The sequence below is a fragment of the Amblyraja radiata genome, chromosome 15 (genome assembly GCF_010909765.2).
Source record: "Amblyraja radiata isolate CabotCenter1 chromosome 15, sAmbRad1.1.pri, whole genome shotgun sequence".
Taxonomy (NCBI): Eukaryota; Metazoa; Chordata; class Chondrichthyes; order Rajiformes; family Rajidae; genus Amblyraja; species Amblyraja radiata.
The window spans coordinates 31149470-31171906 of NC_045970.1; the positions used below are offsets into that span (position 1 = coordinate 31149470).

A 22437-nucleotide genomic window follows, 5' to 3' on the forward strand; every position below is an offset into this window, starting at 1 on the left:
TAATGGAAAACAGGTATAATGATTTGTACATGTCATGTTTTTCACTGCAAGTACCTTGCCCACTAGGACCAGTGAGTTTTGAAAGGCATCAGAGGGTTTGCAATAAATGCTGGGCTTATCAATGATACCAAGATCCCGAGAACTTGTCAGAACATTGATACGTTTTTGTTCGGTGTCTGATGCCTGGGTGGCAGAGAAACAGATGGTTCTGCGCTAAAGAAAGGAAAATCAACAACATTTTCTGCATTCGGTGGTGCCTGAGCTTGGATTTTGATTGTCCAATGGCAAAAAAGCCTGAAAATACTCCTTTAAGTCTGTATTTGAAGAAAAGTCAGTTCACTTGGATGAAAAATTATTGGCGATACCAATAGAACCAAACACAAGAACAAACCAATATGTTCAGGAATGGAAGAGAGCATGAGGGATATGCAATCTGATCGGTGACAGGTGTTTACAATATACACGTTTTTCTTTAAGATTCTTTAAGAATGCGACTTTTTGTCGTATCCCCCTTCTCTTCCCCCGTCTGCGCTGAGGCCTAATGGCGGAGCTGGCGGCCTCCAACCTGCGACCGACCTCGAGGGTCCGGAGGTAGAGCCAGCCAGGACTCACCAACGCGAGGCTGGCCGTCTTCGAGCTGTGGCGACGTCCGGGTAGCGGCACGACTCGGCGCTCCGATGAGGGCGGACGGTGCGGAGCTGAGACACTCCTGTGCGGCCGGCACGGCTACCGGCTGGAAGGCGCTCCCGTGTGAGCAGCCCGGTGCGGGGCTGAGACGCTGCCGTGAGGGCGGACCGGCTCCCGGCTGGAAGGTGCTTCCGTGGGGGCAGCCCGGTGCGGGGCTGAGACGCTGCCTTGTGGGCGGCCCGGTGCGGAGCAGAGACGGTGCTACGGCGTTCTGGCGGCGGCGACCTGGATCCGGGGCTCGGCGGCGGGCCAATGGAGGACAATGTCGGGAGCTCGCAGGTCACAGGCTGGTGCCTGTTTTCCGGAGCACCCGTTGCAACAGCTGCGGGCAGCTTCGACCACCCCCCGGGCCGCCATCGCCCGGTGGGGTAACGCCTCGGCGCAGAGGGAGAAGAGGAGGGAAGAGACAGTAACTCTAAGACTTTTGCCTCCATCACAGTGAGGAGGTGTTTGGTGAACTCACTGTGGTGGATGTTAATTTGTGTTTATTGTGTTTTGTTATTATTACATGTATGGCTGCAGGCAACAGCATTTCGTTCAGACCGAAAGGTCTGAATGACAAATAAAGGATTCAATTCAATTCAATTCTTGAGTTTTTGGAATGACCTGTGACATTTAGTCTTGTTTTATGCTGTACTTCCAAGCTTAATCAAAACAAAATGGTCCAATGGTTCTTTATTATCACGTACCAAGGTACAATAAAATCCTTTTTTTGCACACAGACCAGTAAGATTATTCCCATACATAAATACACACAGCGAATGTATAGAAACAGCTCACTGAATCCATATGGAAGAGACGCCAGGTTTTGGCACTATTTTCAAATTCCCAGCTGCAAGTGGACATTAAGGCCCGCTGCAGCCATTGCCTCCATCCAGATCGTCCTGTGAACCATTGTTCCTCTCCTCGTCCGGCCACCTTCAACCTTTATGTCCCTGGGGCGCCTCCCACAGTCAGCCTGGTGGTTTGGATATTTTGGTTATTTGGATTGTACAATCTTCCCCACTAGTTATTTGATACCCCCATAAATACTGACAACCATGTCATTCAGAATTTAAAAAAAATATTATTGTTGATTGATAATTATGCTGAAAAATGTGTGCAGCAATGTTCTAAAAATTAAATTATAAAATTCATTGGGTCTGCATTATATTTATAAATAGTGGTGAAATAATTTTGCGAATACATTATATTATCAAAATTCTATTGTATTTTGAAATTAATTAAGCTTCTTTCTTTAGAATTTAAGCTTCATTTGATTTGAATTTTTATTCACCACCTGGCAAAAGTCTGCAGGCAATGTTTGAAAACTGCATCATGTCTGCATTTAATTCAGTACAGTCCCAATAAGTGGCTAAACTAGTGGTTTTAGACATAGTGCTGGTAACATTTTCTGCCAAAGTAAAGAATGAAAACATTGGAGTGGCCAGATAATCATCCAAAAAAGTGAACATGATTTTTTTTTTTTTAAATCAGCAAATTATCTGGTCCTGCCAGAGTTCACGTATGCTGGCTGAACTATTTCTCTTTGTTTGAGGAAAGCACCTTGTGCATGACAATATAACCTGGTTGCTGCTATTAGTTCAACATGTAACAGTCATAGGCCACAAGAACCTACCCTTGGAGTTGGGCAGGGTTGGGGCGCTGCGAGACTGCTGCCCTGCCATACTTTTATAATGGCAGGGCATTTCGACTTTTCGTAATGGCGTTATTTCGACTTTTTCTTAGTGTGTCCAAATGTTTGTTTTAGTGTCTCTCTGTATGTCTTGTGTGGGGGGTGGTGGGGGGAAACCATTCTTCAGTCACTTCCTCGACGGAGAGGCGATTTTCTTCATGTCGCTTCTCCGCCTCCCCGCGGGCCTAACAGCTTGGATTGGAGCCACCTTTCCCGGAGTCAGGCCCAGAGCTTCAGCAGCAGGCGCAGCGTGGACTTTTCCATCACGGAGCGGGGCGGGCTCTTGCCTGGGGTCACCAGAAAGGAGTGCTCCGATCGCTGGCCTGGTGACTTTGGCATCATGGGGCTGTGGTCTGCGGAGCTTCTATCCACAGGCATGGCATGGATTTACCATTTGAAGTCTGGGATCCCTTGCCGGGGATCGCTGGAGAAGAGCTCTGACCGCCAGCCTGCGGCCTATAACATGTTGAAGCCACGGTCTCCGGTAGGAAAGTGGCTGATTCGGGCGTCCATAGCGGCGACTACGGAGGGTTTATGGCACCGACAACGGATGAATGGTGGAGGACTGACTGAACTTTGTTGCCTTCCACCACAGTGAGGAATGCTGTGGTGGATGTTTGTGTTGAATTCTATTGTGTATTGTGTGTTTTTTTAAGTATATCGCTGCATAGCAAATTCATTTCACTGTGCCTTTGTTGGTGCATGTGACGAATAAATTTGACTTTGACTTTGACTTTGGAATCTAAGAAGTATCAGGAAAATGGGTAAATGAGAACATAGAATAGGACTGCACAGATACAAGCCCTGCAGCCCACCATGGCTGCGCCAAACATGATCCCAAGGTAAACTGCTCTCAACTACCTGCACGATGCAGATCCCTCCATTCCCTGCACATCGATCTGCCTATCCAAAAGCATCCAACACTCCTCCAGCACATTACAGGCATCCTTCACGCTCTTTGTAACAAAAACCTGCTCCGCTAAGTGTAGGATAAATGTTTTAACAGAATCTCTTTTGAAAATTGCCGTAAAAATTTTTATTGTCTAAAATGTGCAAAGTTTAGTATAGCCTACATGGTGTTCATAATAGGTTTCCTTCTTGTTATTCCTTTTCTAGACCTATCCTTTGTCATTCCCTAATCCCTTTACAATTCTGTCACACTGCCCTTTTGACATTTCATTTCTTTGACTGCCCTATCTCAGTTCACCCTTCCTACTTTCTCTGCTTCTTACAACCTGTTTATCAGTAACTGTTTATCAGTAACTGTTCTGATGAAACATCATTGGCTTGAAACATTCGCTCTTTCTCTGTTCACAGACCTGCAACTTTCCATCCTATTCCATATTTAGATAAGATGTATACAGGAGGACATACAAATAGCATATTGAGTGATACTAATTTATGCTAGTATTTTGGCATTTCCTTAGTGCTGTTTTTTGAAGTAACTATTGAGGAGAAATTGGCAAGACATACAAAGTCTTTAATGCAACACTAGTTTTTACTTTGAGAGCTGCCTTGGCCTTCCAAATATTGATTGAACTACTCCCTAACAGAGGTAGCCAGTGCATACAGATCTTGGATTAAGTTTGTTTTGCAATTGTTGAGCCATTCTACAGAAACACTGTGCCCTGTGCAGCTGCATTTATAAAGTTCCTGACATTTTTTTCCAGTTACATGACTCGAGGTTTTTAAACTGTTAAAATGTTTTCTTCGAATGCACACTGATAGACTGCTGGTTTGTCATTATTGCCAAGACCATCAATTTTTCAGGAAGTGTGCATTTCCAGACTACAGATTAATTCAGGTTTCAAACTGGGATGAAAAGGAACATGTTTCTTTATTTTGGCAAATTGCACAATGTAGCCTTGCAAGCTTGAAAACATTTTTCAGATGATTCTGGAATTGTAAAATAATTTGCTCTGAAGTTTTAGTGAACTAGACTTTAATTTAAAATATTTACCTGAGAAATGCATTCCTTTTCAGCTTCAATAAAAATGGGGAATGGAAGCCACAATTTCTGTCGTAGTTTAAAAAAAAGCTGATTGGCACTTATAATGTTATCAATGAGTCTGGCTTTTTTGGTGCAGTGAGCATGCATTAGCCCAATCAGCTTCGTATGGATAGCAACATAGGAACTAAAAGCTTATTACAAGGCAAAGTAAATTGTAAGCTCCACCAACGTTTGACGCAGTGGGTTGGATTATCTTTCTATTGGGGTGGAATTTCAGTAGAGTTTGTTTTTTGGCCATTCCTCTGACTCTGTCCTGGACTTCTATACATTGGTTTGGGCTGGGAGTTATTGAACTACACAATGGTTTCTTTCCTGGATTTTCACTCTCATAGGGAAGCGACCTACAGTGGGTTAAACTTGGTGAAACAGTTGAATGTGAACAAGATTAATGAACTTGTGGCGAACAAGGTCTATACAGGAGGTCAAGGAAAATCAATTTGAAGCTATTTAAACCTACATTGGGTAGTGGTTCTGAAACCCATTGCTGGCAATTACTGGGACCTTCTGTCAACTTTCTCAGCAAGTACAGGGAATGAAGAAGTTCAAGTTAAGTCTTACAGGAGACTAAACATCGTGGCTTTTCAAATGCATGTACCAGTTAGAAAATGATGCGATGCCTGATACCCTAAGAGGGAACTAAAGTCATATGATGACTTTAATATACCAAATTCTGTCCAGTAGATAGATAGATAGAAAATAGATAGAAAATAGATGCAGGAGGAGGCCATTCGGCCCTTCGAGCCAGCACCGCCATTCATTGTGATCATGGCTGATCGTCCCCAATCAATAACCCATGCCTGCCTTCTCCCCATATCCCTTGATTCCACTAGCCCCTAGAGCTCTATCTAGCTCTCTCTTAAATCCACCCAGTGATATGGCCTCCGCTGCCCTCTGTGGCAGGGAATTCCACAAATTTACAACTCTCTGGGTGAAAATGTTTTTTCTCACTTCAGTCTTAAATGGCCTCCCCTTTATTCTAAGACTGTGGCCCCTGGTTCTAGACTCGCCCAACATTGGGAACATTTTTCCTGCATCTAGCTTATCCAGTCCTTTTATAATTTTATATGTTTCTATAAGATCACCCCTCATCCTTCTAAACTCCTGTGAATACAAGCCTAGGCTTTTCAATCTTTCCTCATATGACAGTCCCGCCATCCCAGGGATCAATCTTGTGAACCTACACTGCACTGCCTCAATCACAAGGATGTCCTTCCTCAAATTAGGAGACCAAAACTGTACGCAATACTCCAGATGTGGTCTTACCAGAGCCCTATACAACTGCAGAAGAACCTTTCTACTCCTATACTGAAATCCTCTTGTTATGAAGGCCAATTAGCTTTCTTCACTGCCTGCTGTACCTGCACGTCAACTTTCAATGGCCGGTGTACAAGGACACCCAAGTCTCGCTATACGTCCATCTAACCTAACCCCATTGAGATAATAATCTGCCCCCTTGTTTTTGCCACCAAAGTGGATAACCTCACATTTATTTATATTATACTGCATCAGTAGTAGCATGTTAATCAGAAGGTCTTGGATTTAAACTTCATTTTAGAGATCTGAGCATGTTGGCACAACTGAAAGTTCCATCCTTTTTCTTAGGTATTCCCTCAGGATGAAGGAGCACTTGCTTCCACTCCAGTACTCTGGGTTTAAAGGTCTTGATCAGGTCAGTATTTGATCCACAAGTCCCTCCACAAAATAGGCCTGGCTGCCACAGTTGTCCCAGAAAAATCCTTCAAATCCATGAGAGGATTCATTGACCAAAATCAATATCCTCTCTCAGTCCAAAAGCCTCTTACTGACCCCATAGTAACATTAAGCCAGCTTCACATGACAAGCCACATAATTTGCATGCCTGGAACTAGTGTCCTGATTTCCATCAAGGCAAGAGATTACCAGGCTGACATGGGAAAAAATCAACAATGTTTAGAAGCTTCCTAGAAACAAAATTCAACATTTTTACTTTTCAGGATGCTATTGAGAACCTCAAGTTCATGTACATAGCACAACAGACTCCAGCAAAAAACAGCAAAAGAAGTGCACTAACAAATTATTCACCTGCTTGGCTCATCAAGTATGTCCTGCCTCAAATAAGACATTAAACAGAAACTATGTCTCTGGGTGCACTACAGAGATGGTATTTGGAAGAACAGGGACTTCTGGCAATTAATTTCCATCCATGAAAAATACCATCACTGAAATAAATATACATTACTTAGTCATGTATGTAGTGAGACCCGGCTCTGTCCAAATTGATTCATCTTTTTTCTACATTACAGTGATTACAATGTAAAATTCAGTTCATTGATCGTAAAACAGTTTAGAACATCCTAATATCGTGAAGAGCTGTTTATAAATGTGAACCCTTTTCTTTCGAGTAGAATTCTGGTGGTGAATATACAGTAGCCCAGTAGGTCTGAAATCTGGAAACTGCCTTCGATCTTACAAAAAAAAGGAAAAAAAATTTCAAACTATAATGGATTAGAAATTCTATTGCACTGCACATCTTTACAGCATGTAAGGATTATTACACCTTACTGAAGCTTTAAATATTAGTGTTTTTGCATTTCTAATCTTTTTCTCAATAGTGACTATTCATCAATTAAATTTGGCAATCCAATATTGATTTTGGATATGATAGGTAGGATTCCCTCATGGTAAGGACAATATCCCACTGAATTTAAACAAAATAACTATTTGTACAGTACTGGTGAATCTGAAATTTAAAGAATGTACCTTAGGCATGTATAAGGCCTGTGAATCTTGTTTATTTATTTTATTCTGTATATTATTATAATATAATCTTTGGTCATAACCCATTCTGATTGAATTCTAAGATGTATTCATTTAAATAGTAACACTAAAGCTCTTGTCGTTATTTTGATACATAATCCAATACAACGATCATGAGAATCATCTTAAAGTTTCCAACTTCAAAGCCTCATTGCCATCTGTAGTGTGTCAGAGAACAAGCTTGAAGCCCAGGCAATGAAATATATCAAAGATTAGAGGAAAACTTGCTTTATTTTTGAGTAATAAAGTTTAAATGGAAAATGGGTGGCGAGGGGGAGGAAGATAAAATTAATATCTCAAGTACTTCCACGGGTCTAAGTATGAAGCAAAATATGCTGGTGCTTATATATTAATGATATTGCCATTAATCTGCACAGCAAGGTATTGGTAAATAGATTCAATTGAACCTGGTCCCGTGGGGAACCAAAATTAAAAAACAGAAACAAAGTCAGGCAGCACCTGTAGAAAGAGAAACTGACTTATTGTTTCACATTAAAGCCCCCTTGTCAGAACTTGGTGTGCATGAAATTTCCAGCATCTGCAGTGTTTTGTGGGTCCTATTTCAGTGCTTCAGGTGTAAGCTCCCTAAAATCACTTGGCCAAGCTTGCAGGCTTATTTTTCTGTTCGAATCGTTGGCTGAATGGTAAGAGTCTGCCATCTGTAGCTTCTCTTTGATATTGAAATCTATAAGCATGAATGCATCACACAAGAACATCTTTCAATCATTCTTTTTAATGAATATTTTGAAGAAATCTTAATTTAGTCTGATAATCCCAGTATCATTATTTATGTTTCTCCCTTTTCCATGTTGCTCCAGAAAATGTTTCATCAAATATTAAGAGGCATTCACTACTTTGTTTTCTGTTTTCTCAGCCAAACACATTGGAGTGTTTGCCTCCAATGTATTCATCAAGGAAATTCAACATTTCTCTTCAATTTTGTTTCATTTTTCCATATAAATTAGTGATCAAACAATATATGGTTCCTAAAAAGACCAAGAAATGTGGCCGATAGAATTATTGCTATCTCCCAATTCTTCCATTACCTTCAGGAATGTTCTCGGCTCCCTTGAGGCTAGCAACCCCAATATTTTATTATTGCTTTGCTATCTCCAATTCTGTTTAAATTTGTGTAGATTATTTAAAATGGATGTAATCATTAATTGTATATTACACTATAATGGCATTTTAGTTTGTTGCTCATCTCAGTAATATTGTTTTTTTTGCATATCTTTGCACTGTGACACTTATTCGCAAATTGCTTTCCTCTCCAACACTCAACAGAGGCTTCCTCTGCACCCAAAGATTTTCATGTAGCTGCTACAAATTATCATATCAAAATACTAATTCTCAGCTGCTCCTGTAGCAGTACAATGCATTATGTTCCATAATCTTCATTTGGAAAAACAACAAAATTCATTTCTTTCTTCAAGTGACTATATGAAATTACTTTCCCTAAAGTCGTCGGGAACATAATTGTACCTTTTAAGTATCTTTGTTGAAATCAGGCAACGTAGCTGAATGGTTCATGATATGAAAAAAGGAGATTATGAGTGGCTGCACAGTGAAACAGGCAATAAGTACGTATTTTGGGGAAGTCTGAACCAGCTATACTGCTTTGAAGAATTAGTTTTTGTGGTTTTGCTTTTTATCCTTTAACATTTCCACAAGAAAGGTAAATTGACAGAAGAAGGCTATTAACATTTCATAAATGTAAAGTCATGTCAGCAAATGATTATTTATGCATATCAAATGTTGGAGATAGTCAGCGGTTTCAAATTTGAGGATGTCAGTAGTGTTGTTAAAGGCTACAAAACTTGAGGTTTATTATAATTGTGCCTGTTGAATTTTATCAGTTCAATGCTAAATGGCATTTTTGTTGCTGCCTCAGTGTCTTCAAACTCCTTTCTCACAGAATAGTTTGAAGTTGTGGAAAGATTCACAGGCCATTGGGGGAACTACTCTTCCATAATCCTAGTCATCTTTCTGTTAACCAAGAGGATGATAGGTTAACAGGAGGGGCTTACATATCAAGCACACAAAATAATCTAGAGAGGTAGCATCATGTGCCGAACCCAAATACCACCAACCCTGGTTGCGTGGCAAATAAAGATTCTATTCTATTCTATTCATAGTGGTATGAGTATACTGCTACTCCATTCTCTCCTCCTTTCAGATGCTGTTTAAATGCTATGTTTGCGATCATCTATCCTAGCATTTCTCAGCACATAATAACACCATTGTGACTTATTTTACGCTGTTAAAGGTCTAATATAAATGATTCCCACTGCTGCTTTGTTGGGCTTTACCATTGCAGCTCTGGAACAAACCACAAAATGAACAACATAGCTTTCTCCACATTCTAATATATTTCTGCTGTAAGCGCATTCCCCTGATGACTAGCTGATATTTATAAATTATGGCTATAAATTGCTAAACCAACACATTCTATCTTCGTTTTGTTTCTTACATCCTTAGTTGAAGTTGTAAAAAGGCTACATGCCACTGTTTGTCCGTGCAGCAATGTAACTCACTCACCTCCACATTTACCTGAATTTCATATTCTTACTTCACCTCCTTACCAGAAATATTATCAAAAAAAACAAATTGACTTTAAAGATGAATTTTAAATGCATCTTATCTTAATCTATTTGATAAAAACACAGAAAGAAACTAATTGGCCCATTGGATACGTGTCATTTAAAATCATGTTTTCTCATCATATTTGCACTGAAATAATATTCTTTTTTTCCCTTGCTGTACCATTTAATGTTTTAACAGCCGTGCACCTAGAGACGCTCCTAGCTGCTCTGTGGCTTACATTTTTGGCATGCTAGATGTGAGATATTTAAGTTGCTTTGAGAATTACTAAAACACATAAGCGAATAAACCATTACAAAGAGAACTTTACCCTCTTGTAATATATGAGTTGGACTCTAAAGCACAAAACAGTATAGTCTGAACACTGCCTATGGCTGCATATTTGCTGTTATGTAAAATTAAAAGGAAGTGAAAACTTTTTTAAAATATTGTCACTCGGACTACCACATTAGTAATTTATTAGAAATACATATTGACTTTTTTAAATCTTTAAAATTACAGACAATACGTAGCCCAATATCTTATTAGCTACCAGTGATTCTCTAAATAGTGGCTGGTGATAAATTATGAAACAATAATTTGCAAAATCTTGAGACTTTTATTAATTCATGAAAGGAAATTGGTCTAAAACTGATGTTTAAATTGAGTTAAATCTTAATAAAGACTACAAGGGTTTGTACAGTGTGCTTTGATATTGTAATCCTGAGCACAGATGCTAAATTTTACCTACCTGAAACTCATTATTAATTAATTCATTTTTAATATAGATTGGATTTAATCATTTGCAAAACGTGGAAGTATCCCTATTGATGTTAATCTATAATGCAGGTGGCTTGAATTTCACCAACCAGAGTTTAATCTGGCACTTTGTGCATCGCTAATCAAATCTTCAGTAACAGATGTGAAGAAGCTCAGTGTCAGTATGCACGTTGGAATCTTTAGTTTAATCAAATTACTCAGACGCAAGATAGGTCAACACTGATCATCGTGCTGGTGGAAATTTATATTTTTCAGGCCCGCCCATTCTCTTTGTCTCAATAACAACCGTGCTCTATGCTTTCGCACGTTAAAGCAGAAATTGTGATGGTACCTGAATAATTTAAGAGTAGTCTATGATGTTGTGTGAATCTGATCAATGTCACCAAGTGGGAAACGTGACCACAGCTGTGCTTGAAAAGTGTGTTCCCTACTTTGTTTTCTTGCTGTGTGTTGAAAAAACAATACTTACCCTGTTCACTTCAGTCCTTCCTGACCTTGCTGCAGGCAGTAGTGTCACCAGCTGCACCAGTGCATGGTCATCGTTTCTTTTTTTTTTTTTAATGGTTTGACAAGGATGAAGCACATTTCATATAAACTAACATTTCCCACAGGTGTAGCAGTCCTTGTTTGTGTGCCTTGTACTGTTTGTTTATTTAGCTTTTGACGCAATTGGACTCATTCAATCTGGCACCCAATACCTATCTATCTGATTCATCGCCTGCACGGCTCTGCCTATTTTCTTTCATTTCATTGACTTTTCGGGCAGTCAATTAAAGAAATAGATGAGAGGATTTTACTTCTCAATTTCTTCCTGTCTATCATGACCTTGTTTCTTTTTTTTTTCAAACTTCCTTAGTCCAGTTTCAGTAAATAGTTACTGAGTGCTATGCCACCTGCTAAAGGTAGTTGAGAAATTAGCTTTTCCTGAAATTACCCTGACCAATGACCTTTACCAACCCACCCTGGGTTTTGGAAGTCTGTTCCAGCTTTCTGTGTGGCCATTTTCACTGCTCAATTTCAATGCCAGTGCATAGCCTTTTAATTATTACATGCAAGTTTAATTCAATAAAGCTTCAACTGAGTCGAGAAACAGTTTATTTCTTTCACTGGCTTGTATAGGACGCTCTGTTCTTTACTGAACAAGACTGTTAGCTACTTTCACCACCAATCTTCTGATTTCTTTGTTCTGAAAGGAAAGACAAGATGAAGAAAAATCTGTGAAATCTGCACCACATACCACACAAGCTCCGATGTCAAAGGTCACTTCTGGAAGCTCGGGATTAGGAAGAGGTAAAATTATATTTTTATCCTTAAGCTTTGATTTGTTGAGTTAATTAAGATTTTTTTTTCATTGGGTCTGTGCAGCTAACAGGTGTTAGCCCTCAAGCATGGTCTCCCGGGCATGCAGTCTATACAGCAACTTGAGGGCGATATAATTCATTGTAGCCTTGAACGCATACAAATTGGTCGGGAAGACAACTCTTGAAGTTTTTTTTTCCAAGGCCAGATGACATGGGAACTTGAAATCCATGTCAGAAATCAAAGGAAAATTTTTAACTGTCAAAACGCAAACTTATCAACAACCACTTGACTTTTTTTTTAAAGAAAAGAAGCTTTCTGTATCAGATTTCAATTCAGTCAGGTGGGAGGAACTGTGTCAGAAATTTGCAATACAAAGCAGAAATTGAGAGTGCATCAAAAATATCAGATGTAACACAAACCAACCTTCATCTCACTTGTCACATCTGCTCTGTCTAATTTAATTTTGAAACCAGAGAGGAGAAAAGGATCACAAACAATGTGTAGATGATAATATTTCAATTTTTTTAATCCTGTCAAGAAAATTAACAGCTGCATGTTGGGTTAAGTGCTCACTCCAAAGCTGATTTGTATGAAACAAGATGTATGATACAATGAAAATAATATTTCAAAACCCGGATCGGCAGAGCCCAATACAATAATATGCTTCCACCCTTCTCACCTGATTCCATTGTTGGGATTAGTACAGTGGATTTTTCTGTGAAGTGATAGTTCTTAAGCTGGGGTGAAGATGTGAAGTACAACAATAATGGTAGCAAAGACAGGGTACTATGACATTAACTGTCTCATTATTTACAGACCTTAAGCCACCCTATTACTTTGACATAAGGTTATCAAGCATTGCCTGAGTGAGTCTGACTCTATTGCTTTCTGTTTACTTTTCAATCCAAAGGTATGATTGGTGGTTTTTGAAGTGTTGTTCTTTATTATAGTCTTTATTTGTGTCATGTGTGATGTGATTAAAAATTTGAGAGTGGAGAAATGAAAGTGGATATCTGGTGCTTGCATAATGCCAAGTCACGACAGGTTAAAATGTCATTTGTATTTTATTCACATGAGAAATAAAGAAAGAAAACCATGTTTTTGAAATGAGTAGATACCCTGAAAGGTAAAGAAGCTTTGCTTCATCCCAGAAAATAAGGAAATAATGCCACAGTGTAACTTGGGATCATTTTAATCCCCCCAGGTCTCAGAGTTTTGAAGCGGAATGCAATGTTTTAATGATTACACCTTTTCATAACAATATGAATCAACTAAAAATATTGGGACAATGGCAGTGCTGATGAATGAAGTTATTGGATATAGTATGTGTTCCTGGTGAAAATGCTTCAGGCATTATATTTCACTTCTGACTCCTTTTTCATAAAAAAGCATTTTAGTGGATCCTGAAGCAATCATTTTATTAGCGCAAGTGAGTTCAGCATGGTCACAACACAAGCATAAAGGATTTTTATTAATTAATTAAAAGAAGATAATTCAGCTTTATCATCTTTCTAAGTAAAATCTACTTTTTTGACGGATGTGATTTACTCTGCACAGCTCATTCCTGACCCCTCTCTAGCCGGTTCCAAATTGCCCCCCTAACCATTACTTAAGTTTCCTGTGCAAGTAGTTTTTAATCTAGATTATTACATTCATTTTATATCTTGTGGCATAAACTATAGGGACTTTTAGACTCTCTTGTGGATGCATGCATGTGTAGAGTAATGGTATTTGTAATGTACTGCTTAAAAAGTAAAGATCACATTGATGAGATGTACTCCACTGTGTGCCATGCCTATAAAACAAGGGAAATTTAATCATCACAGCATTTATTAAATTTATTGCAAACTTATTTCAAATCATATCAAAATATGTTGAAGGCTATTTCAGTTGCAAGGAAGCCATTGTTACAATGGAGGTACTTTTACTGCTTGGTAAATAGACAATCCCATATGTTTCAGAATGGAGGTGGAAAAATGTCTGTGGCTAAATGACCTCACAGCTCAAGTTACAGGTTCTGCAGGTTATTAACTCCATAAATCTTTTCCATATCCCACTCTGAAACAATTGGCACTCTGTTTTTACTCTTTATAATATTTATTGTATGCCCCCTTAAAAAATGTAATAAGCCATATGTTGGGAATATTTGAATAAACCACATTATAGATAATAAAAGATGTGTGCTGCACAGCACAAGCTGAGATCTTGCTGGAAATGATAGACTTGTTCAACATGCCGTTGACTCTTAGGAATGGGATCGCTTCATATTTGTCTTTCATTGAAAAATAATTGGGTAAAAGGCCATTGACTATACAGCCGGACACCACTATGGTCAATTTGAGATGAAAAGAAGATTAAATATAATGATGGATACTTTCCTGAGCTGGGACTACATTTTTTAGTCATCTGTTTTTGACTTGTATTAGCATAAGTCGTTGATATACACGTGAGTGCTTGTGGTATTGTTGAGGGGATTGTTTTGTGGCATGGAGCAGGTGCAGCTCAAACCATACCATGTCACTCGAGGAGGAGCAGGATTAAGTGAGATATTATGGAACCTGCTAATTTAACCCAGTAGTTTTAGAATTTGTTTTGCTGTTTTCAGTATTACCTCATTCGTTTCCCACTTATGATGTGGCACTAGCAACATGGCACAGGAAAGTGTTAGGTAGCATATCCGGTTCAACTTCCACGCAATTAAAGAAAAAACACGTTGCTCTCCGACATGGGTTGTGTCAGCACACCTGTGACGATAATTAACCCATCCAAATTTGGACTATCATTCTGGAAGTATGATCAAAGTAAGTTTAGTTGAAATAATGTTTCATAAAAGATTGTTGTGTAGCATTCAAGATTGCTTGTGCTCTGAAATTTGTTGTAATCATTTTGTGGCATGGATATAAAAGCACCTTTAAGCAACACTAAAAAGAAATGCACACACAGAGAAGAATGCATCATTATGCCCAAACACATTCATAACTTTATTCAGCTGTAGCTTGATGTTGCAGCACCCATGGGCTGCATGAAGCAGAAGATTCTGAATGCTGTAGCAGAGTGTTACATGAGGCAGAAAGCAGTGGATACAGCAAAGGCTGTGAGACCAGACAACATCCCAGGGTCTCAAACCAAGCTGTTCTAGTACAGTCACAAGACTGCCATTTACCCCAAAATATGGAAGGTTACCCAGAGGTGCCACATTCACAAAAAGCAGAACAGATTCTGCTAAATCATTCTACTCTCAATGATCGTTTAATTCAGGAAAGCCTCATCGTCAACAGTGCTGCCAATTGCCACTTACTCACCAGTAATTTTCTCACTGATGCACAGTTTGGGTTTTGTCAGGACAATTCAGCTTCACACCAAATCACAGTGTTTGTCTAAGTGTAGGCCAAAGAGCAGAATCCAAGAACTGTAATAATATTGATTTCCCTGAACATCAAGGCACCCTGTCAAAACTAGTCAAGGGGATATCAAAGGAGAAACATTCCAATGGCTGAAGTCATAACAGGTGGTTGTGGATGTTGGAGGTTAATAATCCAGGCCTGAATAATCCTCGATATCACTGTAGGAGTTCCTCAAGTCATTGTCCACGGTCCAACTGTCTTCAGCAATTTCATCAGTGACCTTCCATCAAAGGAAGGGCATGTATGATGGACCTTGCCTTACCACTGTATGTGTCTGGCAAACATCCTGCATACAGGATGCCCTCAAGACTCATGCAGCCCCAGGATATCATCTTAAATCAGATATTTAAAGGCAAATGTGAAAACACTTTGTTTTTGGTGAAACTCTAACGAAGGGCACCATTATTTAGTACTACTGTTCGATCTTTTACTCCTTACTTGTTCAATATGATCTCAGTAGGTGAAATTGAGGAAAAGTGGTAGTACAACATTGAACATAAAAAAATACAACACAGACACAGGCCCTTTGCTCCACATGTCTGCCCTGATCATAATGCCAAATTAAACTAAATAATTTGCCTGCACATGGTTTGTATCCTGTAGTATTATCCAGGCAGTAACTAGTTTTCCCTTTGCCATTGTACATAACACCATGGCCTCGTCACGTAGAGTAATGAAGTCAAAGAGTCACACAGCAGGGAAACAGGCCACTCAAGCACACCACATCCATGCTGACCAGTTAGCACCTACCTGTAATAATCCCATCTTCCAACACTTGGCTGATGGCTATCTAAGGCCAGGCAATTCAAGTGCTCATCCAATTCAACAAAATAGAAGATGCAACAACTACCCTTTTACCTTTTTCCACCATTCAGGGCCCAAATAAACCTTGTGGATGTGGCAGAGTTTAATTGCACTTCTTCTGTGTACTCTTTTCATTGTCCTCTCCATCAGAGAAAACAAACACAGATTGGATGGTCCTGTTGAGCCTCCTGTTGCTTGCCACTTTAATACTACCCCCACCCTTTCCCATTCTGGCTCTTCTGAAGTGTTCAAAAGTGGTCCAATGAAAGACTAAAAAGCACCATCTCATATTCCATGAAGCCACATTGCAATCTTATGAATTTAACATTGAATTGTACAACATCATGTAATCTACTCTGTCTATGTCAGAATGGACCACGTCAACTATCTGCATCTCAGTTTGACACAGAAGAGTGAATATGTCCTTAATACATTAGAACAGTACAGCACAAGAACAGGGTAGCGCCATCAGCAGTGGCTGCCTCGCCAACAGTCTGTCTGTCCTTTCTTCTTTTTTGTTATTTTTCATATATGTTAAAGACCTATGTTTAATGTTCCTTGTTTTGTTTTATGTGGGGGGGGTTGGGGGAAACCTTTTTTCAATCTCTTACCTCGACGGAGATGCAATTACCGTCCATATCGTATCTCTGTCCCTACTGCGGCCTAACATCGTGGTGTTGGCAACCTTTCCTGGAGACCGAGCCTGTGCTCCAAGCCACGGGAGTCTGCGGGACTTTAACATTGCGGAGCTTGGGATCCCTTTGCCAGGGATTAAAGTTCCAACCGCGGGGCCTGTGGACTTTGACATTGTGAAGCCCGAGGTCTCTGGTAAGAAGAGGCCGACTCGGGAGCTCCATGCCGCGGAGAGAGTTTCAACTGCCCCAACGCGGGAGTTTCGATCACCCCGACGGGCACTCCGATTGTCGGCTGCAGGGGCTTTGATTGCCCTGACTGCGGAAGGTTTGACTGTCCCGACTGCGGGAGAACAAGAGGAAGAAGTTTGAACTTTATTGCCTTCCATCACAATGAGGAATGTGGAACCCACTGTGGTGGATGTTTATGTTAACTTTTATTTGGTTGTGTGACTTGTTGCTTTTCACTTAGTATGGCTGTATGATAACTCAAATTTCACTGTACCATAATTGGCACATGTGACAATAAAGTGATGCCAAGACTATCACTCATCTACCTGCACATTCTATCATTAATTTAAGGAACATTTATTTTCCTTGTGGATTTCATGATTTCTAACCTTAGCCTAAAATTATACTTTGATCTTGACGGAGGGGTCCACTGTTCTCAGATGCCAGCACATGCCCAAACTTACCTGGTCCACGTGTAGAGATAGTATCTTGCTGACCAACAGTGATATTGCTGCTGCAAGAACTCCAATCATTTACGGAGGAAGCCCTGCCTGCCCTAAACTCCCAAAATTAGATTTAATAGCCTGCAAAGCTGTTTTCTGGCTTTGCCAGCTATCAAAACTGTGAGGTCTTAATAGATTTTAGAGACAAAGTGCGGAAACAGTCCCTTCGGTCTACTGAGTACACGCCGAATAGTGATCACTAGCGTACACCAACATTATCCTACATACTCTAGGGATAATTTTTACCGAAGCCAATTAATGTACACACCTGCAAGTCTTTGGAATGTGGGACGAAACCCACGCGGTCACAGGGAGAATGTGTAAACGCTATACAGACAACACCCATAGTCAGGATTGAACCCGGGTCTCTGGCACTGTAAGGCAGCAAATCAACTGCTGCAACACTATGCCGCCCCTTTTATTTTAAAAGTCTTTTAAATGAAATAATGAATGGGAAAAATGTAAACTAAATTTAACATACTTAAATTAAATGCACCATTTAAAAACATGGAACGGTTCTTGACCTTGCTTTATTGCTTCAAAACACTGTGATCCACTTTGAAATTAATGGGGTCAAGGATTTTGCACAAGATCTGATCTGGGACAGGATCCAAGCATGAATTTTCCTTCCACAAATGCTGGGATTTTCAACAAGGCTGAGCCTTATTGTTTGGCTTCACGAAAAGACCAGCAATATAGTCTATTTTCTTTATTCAGTTTTCCAAGGCCACCAGCTCAAGATTTTCTCAAACCACGACTAAATTCGGTTTGAGAGATTTCACGCCCAAATTGTTCTGGTTAGTTGGCATCCATGCTAAGTGATTTTTTTTTTTTGCTTCAGTGTAAATGGTGCAGCATATTTGGTTTATAGGATACTTAATGAAAAGCATTTCTGCGACAATGTCAATGCATTAGCCAATGCCTTGTGACATGACCAGGTAATGGCCTTTGCTTAGTTGCTCACTGACTTCAATTAGCAGGAAATAGTAACAAGCAGGTTCTCACACACCACACGTCCGCAGCCAATCGTAATTTTCTTCTCGGTCCAAGGGGATAATAAAAATAGACACTAACAGATGTACCATATGCTTTAAATCATCATTTAATTAGGCAATAATAATGGAACGACAAACCGTACACAGATTGGGGTTTTACCACCCCAGGGATTGTTTTGGCATAACTTGCAGCTGAGAGCTGAAGCAATTGCTGATGTGGCAGAAGCTCAGCTACACCTACTCTTGGTTGTTTATTATTGTCATTTGTTCACCAGGTTTCTTCATCATATCCTGCCACCGTTTTAATGGAGTAAATTAATCAGAATTCAAGCTGTAAATTACAGCAGCAATATCAAAGACTTAAAATAGGAACTTGTCACATCCTCAATGTACATATAGAGTGTGCATTTAGTAATTATAAGGGTAGGCTCAGTGTCACTTCATTTTCTAATACCCAACTAACAGGATTCATTTTAATGGCCACTATAGTTGAAATCTACCTACAAATATTGACTCTTTTTTAATGCCATCCCTGGACAATAGCTTACCTTGGCATTTATGCTTCATCGGGAAGAATCAACCAGTGTACCTACAACTCTTTACTAGTCAGTGACCTCTAATGAATCACGCAGTTGGGTGGAATTGATGAAAGTAAGGTTAAATTAGCTGTAGATACAGCCCCTTCCCTACCCTGCCCATTGCCACCAAATCTAAAATTATTCACAAAGACAACAGGTAGGGGCTCAGGTTGATATCTAATGTGGACAGTTCCACCACAAATGTCATAGCACTCCCTCTGTCCACCTTTTTCTGCAGTGACTTGGAGATGAGAGTGTTAGCAGTTAAGGCAATGCTCACATCTGTGGACTAATCATTCCCATAGTAAGCTACCCCAGCAAGAGTCAGAAGGTAAGATATATATCTCAGAGATAGGAATTCCAGCCTAAGGAGGCTCTCTTTAGCCTGGTTGGATGTAGAGTCTTTCAATTGTACCACTCGGAAGCTTGCCATACTGTGGGGTTGCAGGTGGTCTACACAATTTACAGCAAAGGAAACATTTTTCCTTAACATTTTACAGTCTTATCTTTTGGTACTGGCACACCCAGTTTTACTGGAGACACAAAGAATTGCAGATTCTGGAATCTTGGATGGAAGTTAAAATACTGGAGTAAGTCAGCAGGTCATGAAGCATCTCTGGAGTACATGGAAAGGTGACGTTTCTGTTCAGGACACTTTGGGCCTGGAACCTTCCTCACCCTCTTCTTCTGATTCTGAAGAAGGGTCCTGATGTGAAATGTCACCTGTCCATGTCCTCCAGAGATGCTGCCTGACTTGCTGAGTAACTCCAGCACTTTTGTTCTACATGATGTAACTGTCTGGAGACGACATAGTCTTCCTGCTCAGTGACTATAAAATGCCACAACCCCACATATTCAGCAATTAAATGAAGAATGTCAGTTTTCCACATGCACAGTTTATAAGTTCAAAGGTTATCGGAGCAGAATCTGGTGTTTTGGCCCATCAATTCTACTCCACCATTTAATCATGGCTGATCTATCTTTCCCTTTCAACACCTTGCACCATTGCAAAATAGTTGCAACAATGGCTCAATTCTAACACAGCTCTAGGTCAAATAATTCTGGGTTCATCACTGTGCAGGAACCTCAATCTCAGATGCAGTCTAATGCAGTATTGAGATAATGCTACATTGTTGGAGGTACAGTTGTTTGAATTAGATGTTAAACAGAGATATGTCTGCTCCCTCACGTTAACCTGTAAAGGATCCCGTGGTCTAATTACAAAGGATGGCCACTCAATCAGTGTTACCAAATTGTACTATTGCCGTTTGTAAGATAGTGTGCATAGAAACTGGCTACTTTGTGTTCAACATTACAACTACAGCTGTATTCCAAATAGTACATCATTAGCACTTTGGAATATCCTGATGATATAATAAGAGGTGAATGAATTACATTGGTATTATATTGGAGAGGGCTGGTGCAGAAAATCATGCAAGAAACAAAATGCGACCAAGGGTAGGGTCCCTCAAAGCATTATTTGGAATAAAAGAAATTTAAGCAAACCACTCTTACAGTAGGTGTAAAAGTAATCGTAAAATTGTTTGTTTCTTTGTAATACTCATTGTTGTTGTTATAAACAAAGGACTACATTAAGCAGACTGAAATAATGGTGTACAGGTGTAATTCAATTAAAAAAAAATATATAACTGGCTATCATTTTAGTTACTTATAATAAATAAATGCTTGTGCAAAAATGTTGTTGGGAATAACAGTGGGCAACTGGTTACCAGATACCACCTAGTGGACACAAAGGAATATATTCACCTGCTGCCTGACGCATGGGTAGGATGTGAGTACTTGTGAAGTACATCACACTGAAGAATACTAACCTTCACAGAATTGCCCTGAACATTTTTCATTTATGCACAGGTGCGAATCCTTCATCACTAACTGAGGCGGAGAGCCAAGAGGATGAAACCCTGCACAGAGCTTTCTTGGATGCCTTTCCTGCAAATGAAGTTGTATTGAACAAGTATTCAGCTATGCTTTACATCTCCAGCAATGGCGGCGTCACCTACGAAGAAGTCAATGAAGCCACAGTGTGTTTGAACTGTGCAGAGAAGGCAAGCACAAAATTAATCAATTGTTATGTGTAGCAGTGGAATGATATTTTGTGCTGAAACAAATAATATATGATTGGGTATAAAGTTTGTCAACAGGTCAGAAACATGGAGTGAGGCAGGAGGATCTCTGGCATTTCTTTAAGACCCAGTTTTTTTTATACACCTTGCAGGCCCATCAAGCTGCCCTGACAAGAATTGACAACATAAGGCTGTGAAGCATTAGCTCTCTAAACTGCATCATTGAAGCAAGGAAGAAGTCACAGTTTATTTCACTTTGAGATAATCCTTTCCTCTTCTTGTGGATGGCATATGACCGACCTCAATACGTACTCTAGGGGAGGGTATGGTACAGAGCCGCACAGTCCAGGTAGTCCCAAGATTCCCTCTTCAGTCTTTGCTATTAATCAGTCTCAGTCAGCTGTATCTAAAGTAGGAAAAGGGAAAACTGGTCTGGTCTCATGGTCCTGATCACTATCTCATGAATCCTCCTGGTAACTCAGAACACAGAACAGTACAGCAAAGGACAAAAATGCTGGAGTAACTCAGCGGGACAGGCAGCATCTCTGGAGAGAAGGAATGGGTGATGTTTCGTGTCGAGGTCTGAAGAAGGGTCTCGACCCGAAATGTCACACATTCCCTCTCTCCAGAGATGCTGCCTGTTACTCCATTTACTGCTTTTTGTGTCTATCTTCCGTTTAAACTAGCATCTGCAGTTCCTTCCTACAAAACAAAGGAACAGGCGGTGACCAGAACTGTACACAATACTCCAAATTTGGCATAATCAAAGTTCCATAGAGCTGTAACATGAGAAACCCCATTTATATATTAGATGAGAACATGTTAGAGATCCATCTTGACTAAGATTTTACAGTTAAGTTGTACACTAAAGACAGTGCTTCAGCACACATCTGGAGGATGACTGCTTGGTTACTGATGATACAAATCAAACAATAGGCATTATTAAACATGACTTCATGTTTTCTTTTGTAAAGGAAAGGCTAAGGTGAGAAACTTGTAAGGTATGAAGGCATTCTTGGGAAATAATCTGTCAGGATAAAGTCCTTACTGGGGAGCAGGAAAAATACTTTTTAAAACATTTTCTTCAAAGTGTACTTTAATGGTAAATGCCCAATTGTTTAGAAGTGAGAGTGGCACACTTAAAATAAGGATTAGCAGTTCAAATCATTGTCTCTGCAAAATATGTTTAATGACAACTAAAGTCCCCATAATTATAAAACCAGAGGATGGAGATTTGATATTCTCACACTACTTCATAAAAATAAGTGGTGAAATGATCCAGGAAGTTAATTGAAAATGAAATTTGACAAAACAATTCTTATGATTCAGTAAGAAAAGAATGACCAAAATTATAAGAAACCCTACAACATACAGA

General features: G+C 39.7%; 1 protein-coding gene across 2 annotated transcripts in view; it reads left to right on the forward strand.

The window, feature by feature from the left end:
- LOC116981161 (sporulation-specific protein 15-like) overlaps positions 1 to 22437 on the forward strand; it is a 247845-nt gene that overhangs the window by 151395 nt on the left and 74013 nt on the right. For both annotated transcript variants that reach the window (XM_033033964.1, XM_033033965.1), the window contains exons 11-12: positions 11723 to 11819; positions 20851 to 21044. In XM_033033964.1, coding sequence (XP_032889855.1) covers positions 11723 to 11819; positions 20851 to 21044 — 291 coding nt within the window. The remainder of the gene's footprint in view (positions 1 to 11722; positions 11820 to 20850; positions 21045 to 22437) is intronic.